At 40.2% G+C, this 17,246-nt stretch overlaps 2 protein-coding genes across 2 annotated transcripts; both read right to left on the minus strand.

Annotated features, from left to right (window-relative positions):
* Positions 1-410: 410 nt before the first annotated feature.
* LOC124254515 lies at positions 411-7,346 on the minus strand. Its single transcript, XM_046688333.1, has 3 exons — positions 7,190-7,346; positions 1,830-2,086; positions 411-520 (listed from the first exon to the last, which is right to left on the minus strand). Exons 1-3 carry the CDS (start codon positions 7,238-7,240, stop codon positions 517-519), a joined length of 312 nt encoding a protein of 103 aa, XP_046544289.1. The 5' UTR covers positions 7,241-7,346; the 3' UTR covers positions 411-516.
* A 6,175-nt stretch (positions 7,347-13,521) lies between these two features.
* Positions 13,522-15,585, minus strand: LOC124254519 (neuronal acetylcholine receptor subunit alpha-6-like). The gene is made up of 2 exons (XM_046688336.1): positions 15,159-15,585; positions 13,522-14,136 (listed from the first exon to the last, which is right to left on the minus strand). The coding sequence occupies exons 1-2, from the start codon at positions 15,583-15,585 to the stop codon at positions 13,718-13,720; spliced, it is 846 nt and encodes a 281-aa protein (XP_046544292.1). The 3' UTR covers positions 13,522-13,717.
* Positions 15,586-17,246: the final 1,661 nt, after the last annotated feature.

Consider the following 17,246-nt stretch of genomic DNA (forward strand, 5'->3'; position numbering starts at 1 on the left):
TTGAATCGTCACTTCCGGTATCGAAAATGAGGCTGCCTTTCTGACACAACTTAACTGTCACTGTGGTTCTAATTATACCATTTGTAGCCTGGTCTTCAGGTATGTCAGTCACTGTTTCGGAAATTGTATCTATCAATGGAAGACATCCCTCAAGGAAAGTCATCAAGTTTGCTTTTACCTATATTCCAGAAATATCACGGCGGGGGACACCATAAATGGGCTTCACACATTGTACCCATGTGGGGAATCGAACACGGGTTTTCGGCGTGACGAGCCAACGTTTTAACCATTAGGCTCCCCCACCGCCCCTCATCAAGTTTGAAAATTCCGTGGTTGTAGTAACTGCTCTTAAACAAAATACATTTACATATGTGTAAAAAATATAGACAAAAGGAAAACAAAATAAGACAAATTGTGCTCCATCCATGGATTATTTATTCTTATTCATCCTATTTCAATCAATCATAATAGGACAAACGAATATATTAAGATGTATTTTCCGTGGCATCCATCGCGTCACCTGAAAAGATAAAAAATACATTTAAAAAACACAATTTGACATGTTTAACATGATTAAATGTTACAAGAAAAGCATGAAACACTGTCGTGATAACTTGTTTGAAAGAGACAAACCCACGGGTTTTCGATCAGCCTAAATGCTTATAATTGGGACCAAACCCATTGGACAGCGTATTATCTGTGTTTGTTTCGAAAGAAACGAATGAAACAAAATTCATTGTTTCCATACCAACCACAAAAAATGTAATACGTAATCTAGCGCTTTGTGACATGTTGAACCAATATCTTATCAAACTTTAATTTGTTTTGTAAAATGTCTGTAACATGTGCTGTATATATATTTGTATTACTTATATATGTGCCAGATGTCTGAAGTACAATAAACATTTTGATCAGTCGGACGTGATTCCATGTCTTATCTGCGTTGTTCTGGTATATATTCCCATAAACCGGAAGCGAATTAGACCACGCCTACTTGCAGATTCTTCTAGTGTTCTGATTGGCTGATAAAAGAGTGGGCGGAGAATGTGTATCGGTTGCTCCCAGTCATGATTAATTATTTACCGGCTGTCGTCACCATAGGCGCGCGACTCTGATATATTTATAAGTATGACCTATATATATAATATATAAGAAATGTGTGTCAGTAAATCGAAACAAAATGGCGGCCCGGCTCGGTTCGGTTTCGTTCTGACAAACGCTTCAATCGCTTTGACCGTTGAATAAACTGCACAATTTATACTCAGTTGACCTCTGTAAAGTACCTTGCGTATCACTAACCTGGTGATTTTATTCCCATTTGACGCTTTCATTAATTTTGCCGTCCATTCTCGTACGAAGTCAGGACATATGCCCGGAAGTAAACAAATGTCAGGCTACAGACACCCACCGAATAGTAGAGCGAGTCTCTGATTGGTGAAATTTCCCACCTCTTTTCACGTGCAACTATATTATTCAATCGGAGACTCGCTCTACTATTAGGTGCGGGTCTGTTATATCTTATATATATAGGTCAAACTTATAAATATATCAGAGTCGAGCGCCTATGGTTGTCACATAGCAAGAAGTATTAAACAACAAGCTAATGTTGCTCGGGAAAAATTTCTATCCCTGAGGGACAAAGGTATTGCCTAATGCTTAAAGCGTTAGCTCGTCAAACAAAAGGCACGGGTTCGACTCCCACATGGATAAAATGTGTGAAAGCCATTCCTGATGTCCCCCGCCGTGATATTACGGACATATTGCTAAAACCGGCGTAAAACTCACTCACTCACTCTGAGCTTTGAATTGAGCTCAAGGTTGTTACTTACTTGAGTGGGATCTGCTTGTATTGTCTGATGACAGGATCCTCTTCATCAACGTTCAGAATTAAAGAAATATCTCGTTGGGTCAGTCGAGTCTTCGTCAGTAAATCCCTTAACGCCTGGCATTTGTTGGCGTTGGTGTTGGTGTTGCTGGGTCGGCGTTGTCGTGGCACCAGCTTTAGTCGGCTCCTGTTCCACCACGCGTCACTGGCTGGCAACAGCAACAACAGCAGCAGCAGCAGGACCAGGGCTTGCCTCATCATCTTTGAAAACAATAATACATCTTTGTTTATTTTATGTTCAACGCTACAGACATATTCAAGATATGTGACAGCGGTCAGTAAATAGCCTCGTCTGGGACCAGGGTCGGTAGGATAGCCTCGTTGTTAAAGCGTTCGCTCGTCACACCGAGGTCCGTGTTCGATTCTCCATATCAATACAATGTGTGAAGTCCATTCGTGGCAACGCAGAACCCTATGTCCTCATCACCCTGTGCACGGTGCCGTAAAACTATACTCATTCACAAGTCAGTCTAGTAACTGATGTAATGAACATCAATGTACACAAGAAAGACACATTTTTATATCTGCTACAATGAGAAACATATGTAGTTATTAATTAAAAAAGACATTATTTGTAAAAGTTTGGAATCAAAGGGTAGTTTCCGCAACATATACCAGTACATGACAACGATACCATAAATGATACAGACGGTAGGTGTGGCCTAGTGGTTAAAGCGTTCGCTTGTTACGCCGAAGACGCCAATCACCGGATTGGCTGGTCCATACTCGATTATTTACAGACCGCCGCCATGCAGCTCGACCGCCGACAGGTGGAATTTTGCTAAATACGGCGTAGAACAACCAGCCATCAACTCACCAGGCAGTATATGCATGGCAGGGACAATATAGACTTACGCTTTCATGTACCAGAGAATGGTTTGTTTGTTTGTTCGTTTGTTCGTTTGTTTGTTTGTTTGTTTGTTGTTTAACGCAGCACTCAGCACTCAGCTACTCTAAATCACGAATATTCCCGCTACTTTAACTCACGATTTTTTTTTTTGCGAGCATGATATTTCTGCCAAAGTTGCGAATGACTTGAGCTCGCAAATATATGAATATGGCCGGGGTCTGTAAATAATCGAGTCTGGACCAGACAATCCAGTGATCAACATCATCAGCATCGATCTACGCAATTGGGAACCGATGACATGTGTCAATCAAGTCAGCGAACCTGACCACCCGATCCCGTTAGTCGCCTCTCACGACAAGCATGGGTTACTGAAGATCAATATTCTAGCCCGGATCTTCACGGGTTTAAAGAGAATGCTATTGTGATAGACAGTTATATGTTACAAGACTTTCATCGTGAAGAGGTTTGTGTAAGAAATATGAATGACACTATGCAAAATGTTTTTGAAGTATTTATATATGGGTCCTTTTCAAAATTGGTAGGATTTTCTGTCCGTTCCAAATAAAAAAACCTCTGTTAACTTAAAAGGATTCTTTTGTGCTAGAAAACCTATTTAGATGTTTACTAGTCAGTACATGTGGTATATCATTAGTCTTGTCATTTTGAAATTTATATTTAGCAACATTTTAGGGTCAAAATTGGCAGATTTGCTCTGTCCGGAGGTGACGGTCCTAATATCAATGTTCACAAATAATGTAAATATAAATGCAAATAAACAAACTAATTCATATTATGCCAGTTACGATTGATCAAGCATACTCAAACTGCATTTAATTTTGTTTTAACTTAAAAAAGGTTTTTTCTACAAACTGTAACATGCTTGTCCTGTGATTTTGTGTCCTGACCGTTACCAGTGTATGAAATTCCTGCAATAATTTCCCCCTGGAGCTGGATTGAAATTCAACTTCCTGTGTGTGCTTGAGCTAGTCCCTGTGCATGTGACAGCAGATGAAATAATGAAATTCAACACATTTTGCAGAAAACTGACACCATCAAATAAGTATAAATGTTATGTGTCAACCTTAATTGTCCAGACCGTTACCAATGTATTTTGTGTCAAATATATCTCTTTGTTTTTTTTAAATTTCAATGGATATATTGCCCAGAAATGGAAAAGGTGGAAGGCATGTCCTTTGAAATCTTTTAGGGATCATTCATTTGTTTATTTTAGATTTACTTACAAATTGTCTTGACCGTTACTGTCCAAACCGTTACCATTTTGCAAAGTAACGGTTTGGACAGTCCTTGTAACGGCCTGGACAAAATGATTTGTATTTCAAAAAGTTGTTCATTAATATTTGAAATATAACAAATTTATAATTACTTTTAGGGTTAAGATAAGTTTAAGCATGGGATTTTACTGTTCAAAGGAGTTTTGATGTAGTAGCAGTAACAGTCTCTAGTAACGGTTTGGACAAATAATAGTAACGGTCTGGACATATCTTTAATAAATTTCTATTTTAAAGAATATTTTCCATGCTGTGATAATAATTTTCTGTTTACTTATCTATCTGCTTTAAATAATAAAAACCAAAACGAATTTATTACGTTAAGTTTCTATTTTCTATAAGATCTATAGTCTTTATAAATTAAAGGTAACGGTTAGGACATCTATGGTAACAGTTTGGACAAAATGTAGTAACGGTAAACAACTTTCAGTATTCCAACCTTTAAAGATTTTTTGGGTGTAAACTGTTTTAACTTTAACTGTGAGATATGTGAGGCTACCATTTACTTTGAATATTTGCTAGGTGCTAATATGTTGGCCAAACCTTTGTATTTGATAAATATGTGTTACCATCTCACGATTAACAAAAACTAAAGGTATCAGAGTGAATGAAAGAAGTATATAGAAGGAGACTAATATTGCACCATAATATCAACAGCAAAATGATATCTATGCAGTGACCTGTGTAGCATGACCATGTGTACAGTATCATAGTTGTTGCAGTATCTTGTAGAATTTAATCTTTTGCAACTTTTTAGAGGGATAACATTTGTTTGTTAAACTGATGTCCTGACCGTTACCAATAATGTCACAACCGTTACTATTCATTCAATTTTCATTCTCCAATTGCACTCTTCTTTAGATTATAAGTGATTTTCAACCTAGACAGGTGTGTTTTTCTATTCTTTAGAAGCTACAGTTTGTTGTTATTCAAAAGCCTAAATTCATTCACAAGTTTCATATTGATATAACAAATGTCCAAACCGTTACCACAGCATGGAAGAAAACATGTCACATTTGTTACAAGTTAAAATTTCTAATACACATTTCACTGTCTGTCCAAAATAGGGTTAGCAATTGAAGTAAATGATATCATTTTTTTCCTTTCATGTTACCTGTTTCTATGTTGAATTATTTTTTTTAAGGTTTATGTCCAGCCCGTTACCATTCCTGTCCAAACCGTTACCACTATTGTCCTAACCGTTACTGGTGTTAATTGACTGCTGTAATAAATTCATGATAATACATGAAACACTCCTCTTTATGCTGGTGTCATCAAAAGATGTCCTGGGCTTAGAAGCTGATGTTTATTTGAGACAATTTTACCTGTTGAAAGCTATATGCATAATAATGTTTTAGAAAAATGCAATTATTTTGTGGTAAATAAATGAAAGATACAAAATAACACTTTCAAGATTCATGATAATAGTTTTTACCTTCAAGTTTGATTAAGTCTGTGTAAAAGCTGTGCATGCCATCTTTAAAAGATTTTTATGAATTATATTTCAAAATCCTTATTCTGATTAAGAAATGGTAACGGTCAGGACTTTCCCTCACCCTATTAATTACTTATATATCAAGTAAAAGGCCAATTAGTAAATTTGAGCCTGCATGTTTATATTATTGAATAATTAAGTATTTGAGATTTCATTTGAATAAAAACTAAATCAATTTTCAGGAGATATTTTATAGTGTTTTTTATATGTTACGACAGTAAATAAACTGTTTATATAATTTCATTTGTCTATTTCACCACACGTTCTTCTTACCGAGTCACTTTCTCAGTTCGATACTTAAAAGCAATGTCATTATTTAGCTTTGACACAATTTCTAACTGTGATATAGATATGTCGCTGTCACAGACAAAACTCATGTCTTGTTTTATTGACACCTGTGTGTCTGCCTGTCTGCTAATGACAATATTCAATACACAACTGTGATCAATGAACTTATTTGAACTTACATGCAATTGAACTTAACACCAATCAGGCTATACACTATAAACAAAACGCATTGATTTATGGCCCGAGTTCGGTCTCTGTCACATTATGTAATTACACAGACAGGCAGGTGTGATACTTGAACACATGACATGTTATGATATCTGTTGATTGCAAAATGTTTTACACAAAAAATGAGCATGTATTTACAAAACCCAACATCTCTCTCTATATATACACACAATTAGCCGTGAAGGCATCTGCAAATGAACCAGCCGTTACACTTGAGTGCACACCCACCCGCTCTGACTGGGTTCGGTATGCCGGCTGCTTCGTTTCTTGTGAAGTAAACCCAAGTACACAATATTGCACTTTTGATTTGCGATTATACGCTTATAATTTTGTTTATTTGTTTTTTTCATAATCATCAATGCATATTATATGTCATGAAGAAGTGATAATTTTGTTTTAATTATGTTTGATCTTTTGGTTGCATGTGACCTTTAAGTATTTAGAATTTCGGTATGTTCCCCAGGGAGTTGAGAATGACATCCTATGATCGATGAAAAAACAAATTACCTGTGAGCAGCCTAGCTGGAACTCGGCGCTTTATAAATAGATTATGAATTGCCTAACGTTTGTCAACAAATGCAAATATGTCCCGTCCTTTTTTCACTAATTTAGTTCTAAAATATACTCTTTAAAAAAGTAAGGAACCTAATTATTAATTTACGATTAAAAATATTGTGAGATATATCAGAGTCAATCAATATTGATATGATAATAATGAATGTTTTCAGCGTGCATCGCGACTTGCACTTCCTTTTGGCATATAAGCACTATAAAACCAGCTTTAAAACCAAATCTGGGCTAGTACAAGCAGCCGTACATACACACGCATGCACGTCCTCATATGAGCGAAATATTCTCAAGTGCGACGTTTAACACAATTTCACCTCACCTCACCTCTTGAAAACCGTCTAAATCAAGAATGACACCCCATGCACTTGTAATGGCCCTTTGTGCACGTGCATCCCATGCGTTGTGTTTAGGGGAGGTGAAAAAGAGGAAAGATGCTGCTTTCAAAAGATGTCGGTCTTTGAAAAATTTGTTAATACTTGTACTTCCTATCCAAATTGTAAGTTCAGGTTCCCCTACATTTTTTAAGAGTATACGTAAAGTGGATTACTGTAATGTTAAAGAATAAATAAACGCTAGATACTTACTTTGGTTCTTGATACCCTGCGAGACTGACTGGTATGGCTTACAGCGTTCATCTGTAACTAGGTATACACCCTACAATCATGGCATAGTGTGGAAATAGTTATTGGTTCAGAAGGTGTGACGATCCGTGTTGCTTATGTCCGTTCACTTGGTGCGCGATATGAAGCGTTGATGCAGCACTTCCTGGTGACGGAACAGCTCGTGTATCAAACGTGTTGCATGTAATAATGTACCCGTAAAGATCCGGGTTAGAATTGGTCTTCAGCAACCCGTGCTTGCGTGAAAGGCGACTAAGGGGATTAGGTGGTCGGGCTCGCTGACTTAGTTGACATATGTCATGGTAACCAAACTGCGCTCGATGCTTATGCTGTTGATCACTGGATTGTCTGGTCCAAACTCGATTATTTACAGACCGCCGTCATATAGTTGGAATATTGCTGAGTGTGGCGTTAAACAAAAAAAAACAAACAAACAAAATGTTGTAACCAGGGGAATTGAGCAGAAAAATGACGACCATTTTGTTTATGACGTCATCACACAGGTTGAAGAACAAACGAACCAAACAACATGTAATAATTACAAACATATATGGAAATAGCTCCAGCAACAGTCCCTACAAAAATCGAAAATTCAAAAAGGTATATAAATCCTTATGCCAACCTGATCTGAATACGTATGTGAGTTCAGTTCAGCAATATTTAGCAATATCACGGCAGTGGACACCAGAAATGCTGGGAATCGAACCCGGGACTTAGGCGTGACGAGCGAACACATTAACCACTAGGCTACCCCACCCCCATCTAAATCTTTGGGATGCAGAATGCATTTTATATTTGGACTGTACCGAAAAAATTGATCTTCCGCATGAAAAGTCTTACCTCACAAAATCCCTGAAAAGAAAACAATCAGACCTTACGTTGGAATCCTTTATGGTGGGTGAACCGAGTTATATTTGTTCCGATTTTGTATCCCAGTCATTTCCATCTATACTAAAAGGCGAGGATTACACATCGTTTGGAATTATGGCTAAGAATCATTAATTGAATTGGTATTTGATCTGTAGTATATGGAGGGCTGTGGGGTAGCCTAGTGGTTAAAGCGTTGGCTCGTCACGCCGAAGACCCGGGTTCGAATCCCCACATGGGTACAATGTGTAAAGCCCATTTCTGGTGTCCCCCGCCGTGATGTTGCTGGGATATTGCTAAAAGCAGCGTAAAACCAAACTCAGGTCAGTCTGTAGTATATGGAATTGGTTTTCAGGAACCCATGCTTGTCGTGAGAGGCGATGATCGAGTGGTTAGACTCGCTGACTCGGTTGACACATGTCGTCGGTTGTGTAGATACTCATAATCTTGAGCAATTGTGCAGCTGATGATGTCAATCACAGGATTGTCTAGTCCAGACTCCATTATTTACAGAACGCCTTACACAGCTGTGATATGGTGGTACACAAAAACAGTCGTCTAACAAGAACACATTCGACTAGTGTATGGAATTATGTAGATATATATCATCATCATCATCATCATCATCATCATCATCATCGTCACCATCATCATCACCATCATCATCATCGGAGCGGTGGGGGTAACCTAGTGGATAAAGCCTTCTGTCGTCATGCCGAAGACCCGATTCCCCACATCGACAAACAACACACAACACCGGGACAGACCAGAATAGATTGTTGCTGTTTGAAAACGTATTCGAGTAAGGAACGTATTCGAGTAACGAACATATTCGAGTAAGTCTATCTATTCTACCTCAGGAATATGTTCATCTAATCAATCTTCACAGATGGAAACCAAGGATGGTGACACAGTCGCCACTGCGATTGGATCCAGAACAATATCTTCAAGATTACAGGATGGCCTCTACAGCAGAGGTCACTTCCATATTAACGGCTCTAAAATTATACATGACAAGTCTATATATACACGGTTCATCATATTTTAGACTAATTTTCGTGCCTTCAGGCTATTAAAGACATCCACATTGCGGGGACACCAGAAATGGGCTTCACACATTATACCCATGTGGGAGTTGAACCCTGGTTTTCGGCGTGACGAGCGAACGCTTTAGTCATTAGGCTACCCTACTAGGGGCGGGATATTTATTATAATGCATAGTGGATTAATCCCTAGATTTACCAGGATATACAAATCATTGTTCCACCTGCTCTGCAACATCATGACGTCACCACTAGCTCTCCGGGCCGGTCTGCAACATCATGACGTCATCACTAGCTCTTCGGGGCGGTCTGCAACATCATGACGTCATCACTAGCTCTTCGGGCCGGTCTGCAACATCATGCTGTCGTCACTAGCTCTTCGGGCCGGTCTGCAACATCATGACGTCATCACTAGCTCTTCGGGGCGGTCTGCAACATCATGCTGTCATCACTAGCTCTTCGGGCCGGTCTGCAACATCATGACGTCATCACTAGCTCTTCGGGGCGGTCTGCAACATCATGACGTCATCACTAGCTCTTCGGGGCGGTCTGCAACATCATGACGTCATCACTAGCTCTTCGGGGCGGTCTGCAACATCATGACGTCATCACTAGCTCTTCGGGGCGGTCTGCAACATCATGCTGTCATCACTAGCTCTTCGGGGCGGTCTGCAACATCATGACGTCATCACTAGCTCTTCGGGGCGGTCTGCAACATCATGCTGTCATCACTAGCTCTTCGGGCCGGTCTGCAACATCATGACGTCATCACTAGCTCTTCGGGGCGGTCTGCAACATCGTGACGTCATCACTAGCTCTTCGGGCCGGTCTGCAACATCATGACGTCATCACTAGTTCTTCAGGGCGGTCTGCAACATCAGCGACGTCATCAATAGCTCTTTCGGGGCGGTCTGCAACATCATGCTGTCATCACTAGCTCTTTGGGGCGGTCTGCAACATCATGCTGTCATCACTAGATCTTTGGGGCGGTCTGCAACATCGACGTCATCACTAGCTCTTCGGGGCGGTCTGCAACATCATGACGTCATCACTAGCTCTTCGGGGCGGTCTGCAACATCATGACGTCATCACTAGCTCTTCGGGCCGGTCTGCAACATCATGCTGTCATCACTAGCTCTTCGGGCCGGTCTGCAACATCATGACGTCATCACTAGCTCTTTCGGGGCGGTCTGCAACATCATGCTGTCATCACTAGCTCTTCGGGTCGGTCTGCAACATCATGACGTCATCACTAGCTCTTCGGGGCGGTCTGCAACATCATGACGTCATCACTAGCTCTTCGGGCCGGTCTGCAACATCATGCTGTCATCACTAGCTCTTCGGGCCGGTCTGCAACATCATGACGTCATCACTAGCTCTTCGGGCCGGTCTGCAACATCATGCTGTCATCACTAGCTCTTCGGGTCGGTCTGCAACATCATGACGTCATCACTAGCTCTTCGGGGCGGTCTGCAACATCATGACGTCATCACTAGCTCTTCGGGCCGGTGGGATAGCCTAGTAGTTAAAGACTTCTCTTGTCACGTCGAAGACCCGGGTTCAATTCCCCACATGGGTACAATGTCTGGTATGGTCTCCCCACCGTGATATTGCTGGAATATTGCACACATATGGAATATTGACTCACTCTCTCACTCACCCAGCCACCGACCCACTCGCTCGCCAGCCAGCCCGCTCGTTCACTCTCCTCCCTCCTCCCTCCTCCCTCCCTCGCTCGCCCACAGAGCCCACTCACTCACTCACTCACTCACTCACTTCACCAAAGTTATGGGATTGAGTGAGTTTAGTTTTACGCCGCACTCAGGAATATTCCAGCTAAATAATCGAGTCTGGACCAGACAATCCAGTGATCAACAGCATGAGCATTGACCTGCGCAAAAGTGTCAACCAACAACGAGCCCCACCCGGCCCCTGTTAGTCGCCTCTTACATCAAGCATGGGTTACTGAAGGTTCATTCTAACCCGGACCTTCACGGGTCACCAAAGTTATGGAGCTACGCTTCAACGTTACATTCAAACGCTGTGATATGGAAGAACGACAATCCGGATATATCAACAAGCTGACGGTGACGGTGTCGATGCTGATGGTGTGTAAGACAATCAGCTGGCACCATCGCTGTCCACATGGACGACTCCGTCACGATGTGCTGCAACCAGTCCCAGGTGTTCTCCTCATGTCGAGGTGGGTATCTGGTGCATCAACTGTACACGGAACCGTGCTGCGTGGCTTGGTTTGTTTGTTTGTTTGTTTGTGTGTGTTTGTTTTGTTTGTTTGTTTGTTTGTTTGTGTGTGTGTGTGTTTGTTTGTGTTGTTTGTTTGTTTTGTGTGTGTGTGTGTTTGTTTGTTTGTTTGTGTGTTTGTTTGTTTGTTTGTGTTTGTTTGTTTGTTTTGTGTGTGTTTGTTTGTGTGTGTTTGTGTTTGTTTGTTTGTTTGTTTGTTTGTTTGTGCGTGTTTGTTTGTTTTGTGTGTGTTTGTTTGTTTGTTTGTTTGTTTGTTTGTTTGTTTGTGTGTGTGTGTGTGTTTGTTTGTTTGTGGTGTTTGTTTGTTTGTTTTTGTGTGTGTTTGTTTGTTTGTGTGTGTTTGTTTGTTTGTTTGTTTGTGTTGTTTAACGCCAAAATATCCAGCATCTGTAACAAGAATTCGTTTATTTGTTTGTGTTGTTTAACGCCAAAATATCCAGCATCTGTACATCTGTAACAAGAGTTCGTTTATTTGTTTGTGTTGTTTAACGCCAAAATATCCAGCATCTGTAACAAGAATTCGTTTATTTGTTTGTGTTGTTTAACGCCGGGATGGACTCAACTACAAAACACTAAAATATTCTATCTATGTGGCGGCGGTCTGTAAATAATCGAGTCTGCACCAGACAATCCAGGGATCAACATCATGAAAATCGATCTACGCAGTTAGGATACGATGACATGTGTCAACCCAGTCAGCGAACCTGACCACCCGATCCCGTTAGTCGCCTATTACGACAGGCATGGGTTACTGAAGATCAGTTCTAGCTCGGATCTTCACGGGTCTAAAGAGAATGCTTTTGTGACAGACAGGTAAAACAAAGTAATGTTAAAGCGGGTTCACTGGATAGCCTTGTAGTTAAGGCGTTCGCTCGTCAAGCCGAACACCCGGTGTCCCCCGCCATGATATTGCTGGAATATTTCCTGAAAAGCGATGTAAAACAATACTTATTCAAATCGCTTCAAAACAGAAAAATATGACACAAATACATTTTTTTAACGTTAATTTCAAACAAGTCAATTTATTATGTCTGTAGTACATACATATGAAAACATATTGCATGACAAATATACAGAGTTTATCGTACAGTACTGTATTAAATCATTTCTATGTGTGCAATAATACATTTTATCATCTAATGGAGGGTGTTATCGGTGCAATAAAGCAATTTGATAAACGTGGTATCCAAATCTGATAACTATGCAAATTACGTCAATCCATGAACTACTTTCTCAAAACTCCATACACGTCATGCGAATCCTAAAACGTTTTAATATTTCATTGATGACGTCGTCGCGAGTTTACATTGCGTGGACGAGTTTGTAAACAAACATGGCTGTCCCCATTATCAAAATTGGTAATTTTATAAGAATTGATGACAGAGGTTCTGGAGTCGTTACGGCAGTAATTGACTTTCGAAAACATGAAACGGAGTACTTCGTTCAAATTGAAGGTACGGATTATTAGGCACGAGTGACAGGCGATCGTCTAAGAAGGGTACCAACCAAGGATTTCGATCTATCGATCACAACAAAGACGACGACGTGTACCGCTAAGTATTCTTACGCGAGTGCTCGATTCTCTTAATAAATATATTCACGTACGATTTGCTTCTTTATTACAACATTTTTAATAATGACATCATATTAAAAAGAGGTTATTAACCTCGTGTGTTTCCGTATCATTAATATCATATATTAGGAATAAAAAATATGTATTATGCTCGCCAAAGGCTCGCATACTATCATTTTTATTCCTAATTTATGATATTAATGATACGTATCATTAATATCATATATTAGGAATAAAAAATATGTATTATGCTCGCCAAAGGCTCGCATACTATAATTTTTATTCCTAGTTTATGATATTAATGATACGGAAACACACGAGGTTGATAATCTCTGTTTATTATATATTGGTGTTATTTGGACACACAAATCAGTAATAAAAGGTATTTATATATATAGCACCTGTGCATTGCATAACATCATTACACCATATATTTAACACTGCAAAGTCTCAAGACAAACACATTCAACTTGACATGTTCCTGTGGCCCATTCTGACTGCAGTCATATCTGTCTGTCCAGTTCTGGGCGCCGAGGATCGCCAGTAGCAGGATCGGGAGAAAGGCCGTTGGCGAGTCAATGATCAGCGATACATCTTTCGAGGACATGTGTGTAGGATCTCGATCATTCTAGTACTGGGCGCCGAGGCTCGCCAGCAGCAGGATTGAGAACAACCAGAGGGAGAATGAATCAATTGTCAATTGTCAGCGATGGCGGTTTCCAAGTCACGTGTCGCATCCTGGTCATTCTAGTACTGGGCACCGAGAATCGACAGCACGCAGATAGAGAGAAGGATTATGGCGATCAGAAACACCCAGAAGAAGAAATAGTCAATGATGAGCGACACATCTTCCCAGGTCAAGTGGATGGGTTCGGGGAGATCCTGTGGGGAGACCACTGACGGGGAATCCCACCCCACGGGGGTCTTGGTGTCTTTCAAGCGGGTGTTTCCAGGGGGTTGGGATACCAATACGTTACCGTCGGATGGCTTCATGCGTGATTTTTGCCTGTCTGCCTCCCAGAACACAACTCGTGCCATGCACTTGGCGAAGCTTGCGACCCATGGCGGAATAGGACAGGATACTGGGCGGAAGTAGATCACCTGGGAGAACACTGATAGAACTGTGGCCACTGTGCTCATCAACAGCACTGCAGATACATACACCTCTGGAACACACAAAACATGTGCTTGATTGTCACGGAAAACATATTTTGATAAATGAAATATTAGGTATAGCGTTTCACACATTCAAAATTGCGAAGCTCCGGGTTAGCTCTGATCTTCAGAAACCCATGCTTGTATTAAGAGGCGATCGGCTGGACAGACTTTGTTAACACATGTAATCGTATCCCAATAGCGTAGTACGATGCTCAATGGATCAGATGTTAGCATCTGATCTTCAGAAACTAGGGCTGCGCAATATAACCGGTTTACCGGTATTTACCTGTTCAGACATGGAAATTGATACGTATTCGCGATACCCGGATCGAAAACCGGTTTTTCGACATGCATTCGGAAAATTTCGTAACACTCGGAAATCTTCGGATATTTCCGTTTTCACACCGGAAATCAAGTTAAGTTCGGTTTGAAGTTGTGTTCTTAATTGTTGTTCAAGTGTTTCGCAATTTTTGATCTGAATGTTATATATATATTTACTCATAATGTGTTAAGTGATCCCTGATATGTCCTGACCAGGTCAAGTTGCTGTCTAAAATCTCAGGGCTTTTCGAGAATTGAGAAACTAGTTCAAACTAGTAACCACTGTGTTGATGTTAAATTGTTCTTTTCCTTGTTTCCTTCATTTTAACATGATTAAAAGTTTTTATTAAAAGCTTAATCAAGCATAGTGATTTTGTTGTGTTTTTGCTTTATAAATCAAGCATTAACTCGAATTATAAGTAATCTTTATGAAAAATATTCTTGCAATATATTGCAATACGTATCGCAATATATGCTTTCGAATCTGTATATCGCAATATGAAAATTCTCTGCGTAGTACGATATATCAGATGTTAGCCCTGTCAGAAACCCATGCTTGTAAGAAGAGGACAGAATCAGATTGGACCGACTTTGTTAACACATGTTAATCGTATCTCCCAATAGCGTAGTCGCTTGATCAGATGCTCTGATCTTGATCAGATGTATAGTGTTACGTAACACATTTAGACATAGTAGTAACACTACTCACCCAATATAGAAGTATATACAGAGGTAGAAGGCACAGCGTCTGCAAGGATTGTCAATATAACAGTGTAGGCCAAGAGAACAGTTAACGTAAACCCCATCTTTTCTCCAGACCGAGGCGACAGCCTGAAAACGAAGGCTACAAGAATACTGTTGATTAGTACCGGTAGAATCAGATTAATTCCGTGGTAACTTGGAAGCCGCTTCATTGTCACCTGAAGCTGAATGCGTGCATAGGAATCGCCATCATGAACGAACACAGAGCGAGAACTGGAGTGGTCGATCATCTTCCATAACCCATCCTTCTGGTAGAAGTCCGTCACCATCCCATGTCCTAGCACCGTCAGGTTGACCTCCGAAAGGGTGTAACCGAAGCTGGTGATTTCTATGGAGCACGTGTGCGTGTCGAACGGGAAGAAAGTAGGGTCCATGTCACAGGCAGCGGCGATGATCCGCGGTGGAGTCCAGCGGACCCGTCCATGTTCCGTCACCCTCATTGGCACTGCGTCGTCTTTAATGGGGGACAAGTTGTCCACGCTGGGCAGTACAGAAACAGAAATAGGAAAAACTGTTGGTAGCCAATACACTGTATTGTCATATATCGGTGCACGTGCATACTGACATTTATACTTAACTGAAACATTTGGCATTAGCGTATGACATAAAGGAATGAGTGTGAGTGAGTTAAGTTTTACGCCGCATTCAGCACTATTCCACCTATATGACGGCGGTCTGTAAATAATCGAATCTGGACCAGACAATCCAGTGATCAACAACAGGAGCATCGATCTGCGCAATTGGGAACCGATGACATGTGTCAACCAAGTCGGCGAGCCTGACCACCCGATCCCGTTAGTCGCCTTTTACGACAAGCATGGGTTACTGATGATCACTTGTAACCCGGATCTTCACGGGTTTATGGCAGTAAGGTAGGATAACAATATATGGCTAAACAACTTTATTACAGAGTGAGCGACGTTTCGGTGTTATCAAGCAAGTTAAAACTTACACCGAAACTTCGCTCTCACTGTTATAAAAGATAGTTCACCCATATAATGTTATCCTTCCCCACTGCTCTAACTTCAATATGCCTCTCAAAGAAACTTATGACATCAGAAAGTACATTAGATATGCAAATTAGATGAACTGTGGGACGTTTTCTGTGAGAATGCAATTTGATTCGAAATTTACATTTCCGTGAAATTACACCAGAATAGTTGTCATTACCTGTATAAAAGTTTCAATTATTCTTAGTGCTGCGCAATATAACCGGTTTACCGGTATTTACCGGTTCAGACATGAAAACGATACGTATTGCGCTTGTATTTTGACATGCATTCGGAAAACTTCGTAACACTCGGAAATCTTCAGATATTTCCGTTTTTTAAGTTGTTCCTTTCCTTTTTTATTTGGGCCAAATATTATACTCATGCCAATAATGGTTGTCACCCCCTCCCCACCCCAACCCCACCCTCTCCAATTAAAAATTGAATGGGTGACAACCATTATTGGCATGAGTACATTTACATTTGTTGTTTGTCATGCTTAAAAGTTTTTATTAAATCTTAATCAAGCATAGCGATTTTGTTGTGTTTTTGCTTTATAAATCAAGCATTAACTCGATTATACGTATTTTTTTTGTTGAAAAAAAACTTCTTGCAATATATTGCAATTCATATCGTAATATACGCTTGTGCATCGCAATATATCGCAGTATGAAAATTTCTGCAATACCCACCCCTAATTATTCTGCAAAACTCATATTTTTAAGGGACCCGAGGGATTTCTTTTCTTGGCGAATGAATATACCACAAAGGGGTAAACAGGTTGTGTAATTTGGTATAGACGGCAATAGAAAGCAGATCAGGGAATATAGTTATTAAGCAGATCAGGGAATGTAATGATTAAGAAGATCGGTGAATATACTGATTAAACAGATCGGTGAATATAATGATTAAGAAGATCAGTGAATATAATGATTAAGAAGATCAGTGAATATAAAGATTGAGAAGATCGGTGAATTTAAATATTAAGAAGATCAGTGAATATAATGATTAAGAAGATCAGTGAATATGCTGATTAAGAAGATCGG

Source organism: Haliotis rubra, unplaced genomic scaffold (assembly GCF_003918875.1).
Source record: "Haliotis rubra isolate DU_JTF1 unplaced genomic scaffold, ASM391887v1 Scf573, whole genome shotgun sequence".
Classification (NCBI taxonomy): Eukaryota; Metazoa; Mollusca; class Gastropoda; order Lepetellida; family Haliotidae; genus Haliotis; species Haliotis rubra.

What these genes read in the sequence shown, in the direction of transcription:
- LOC124254515 (XM_046688333.1), bottom strand. Translation starts at nt 7,240, where the DNA reads ATGAACGCTGTAAGCCATACCAGTCAGTCTCGCAGGGTATCAAGAACC. An exon ending in GCAGGGTATCAAGAACCAAA is followed by an intron (nt 2,087 to 7,189) that starts GTAAGTATCTAG and finishes TTGTTTTCAAAG; the next exon opens with ATGATGAGGCAAGCCCTGGT.
- LOC124254519 (XM_046688336.1), bottom strand. Translation starts at nt 15,585, where the DNA reads ATGGACCCTACTTTCTTCCCGTTCGACACGCACACGTGCTCCATAGAA. An exon ending in TGTATATACTTCTATATTGG is followed by an intron (nt 14,137 to 15,158) that starts GTGAGTAGTGTT and finishes TGTGTGTTCCAG; the next exon opens with AGGTGTATGTATCTGCAGTG.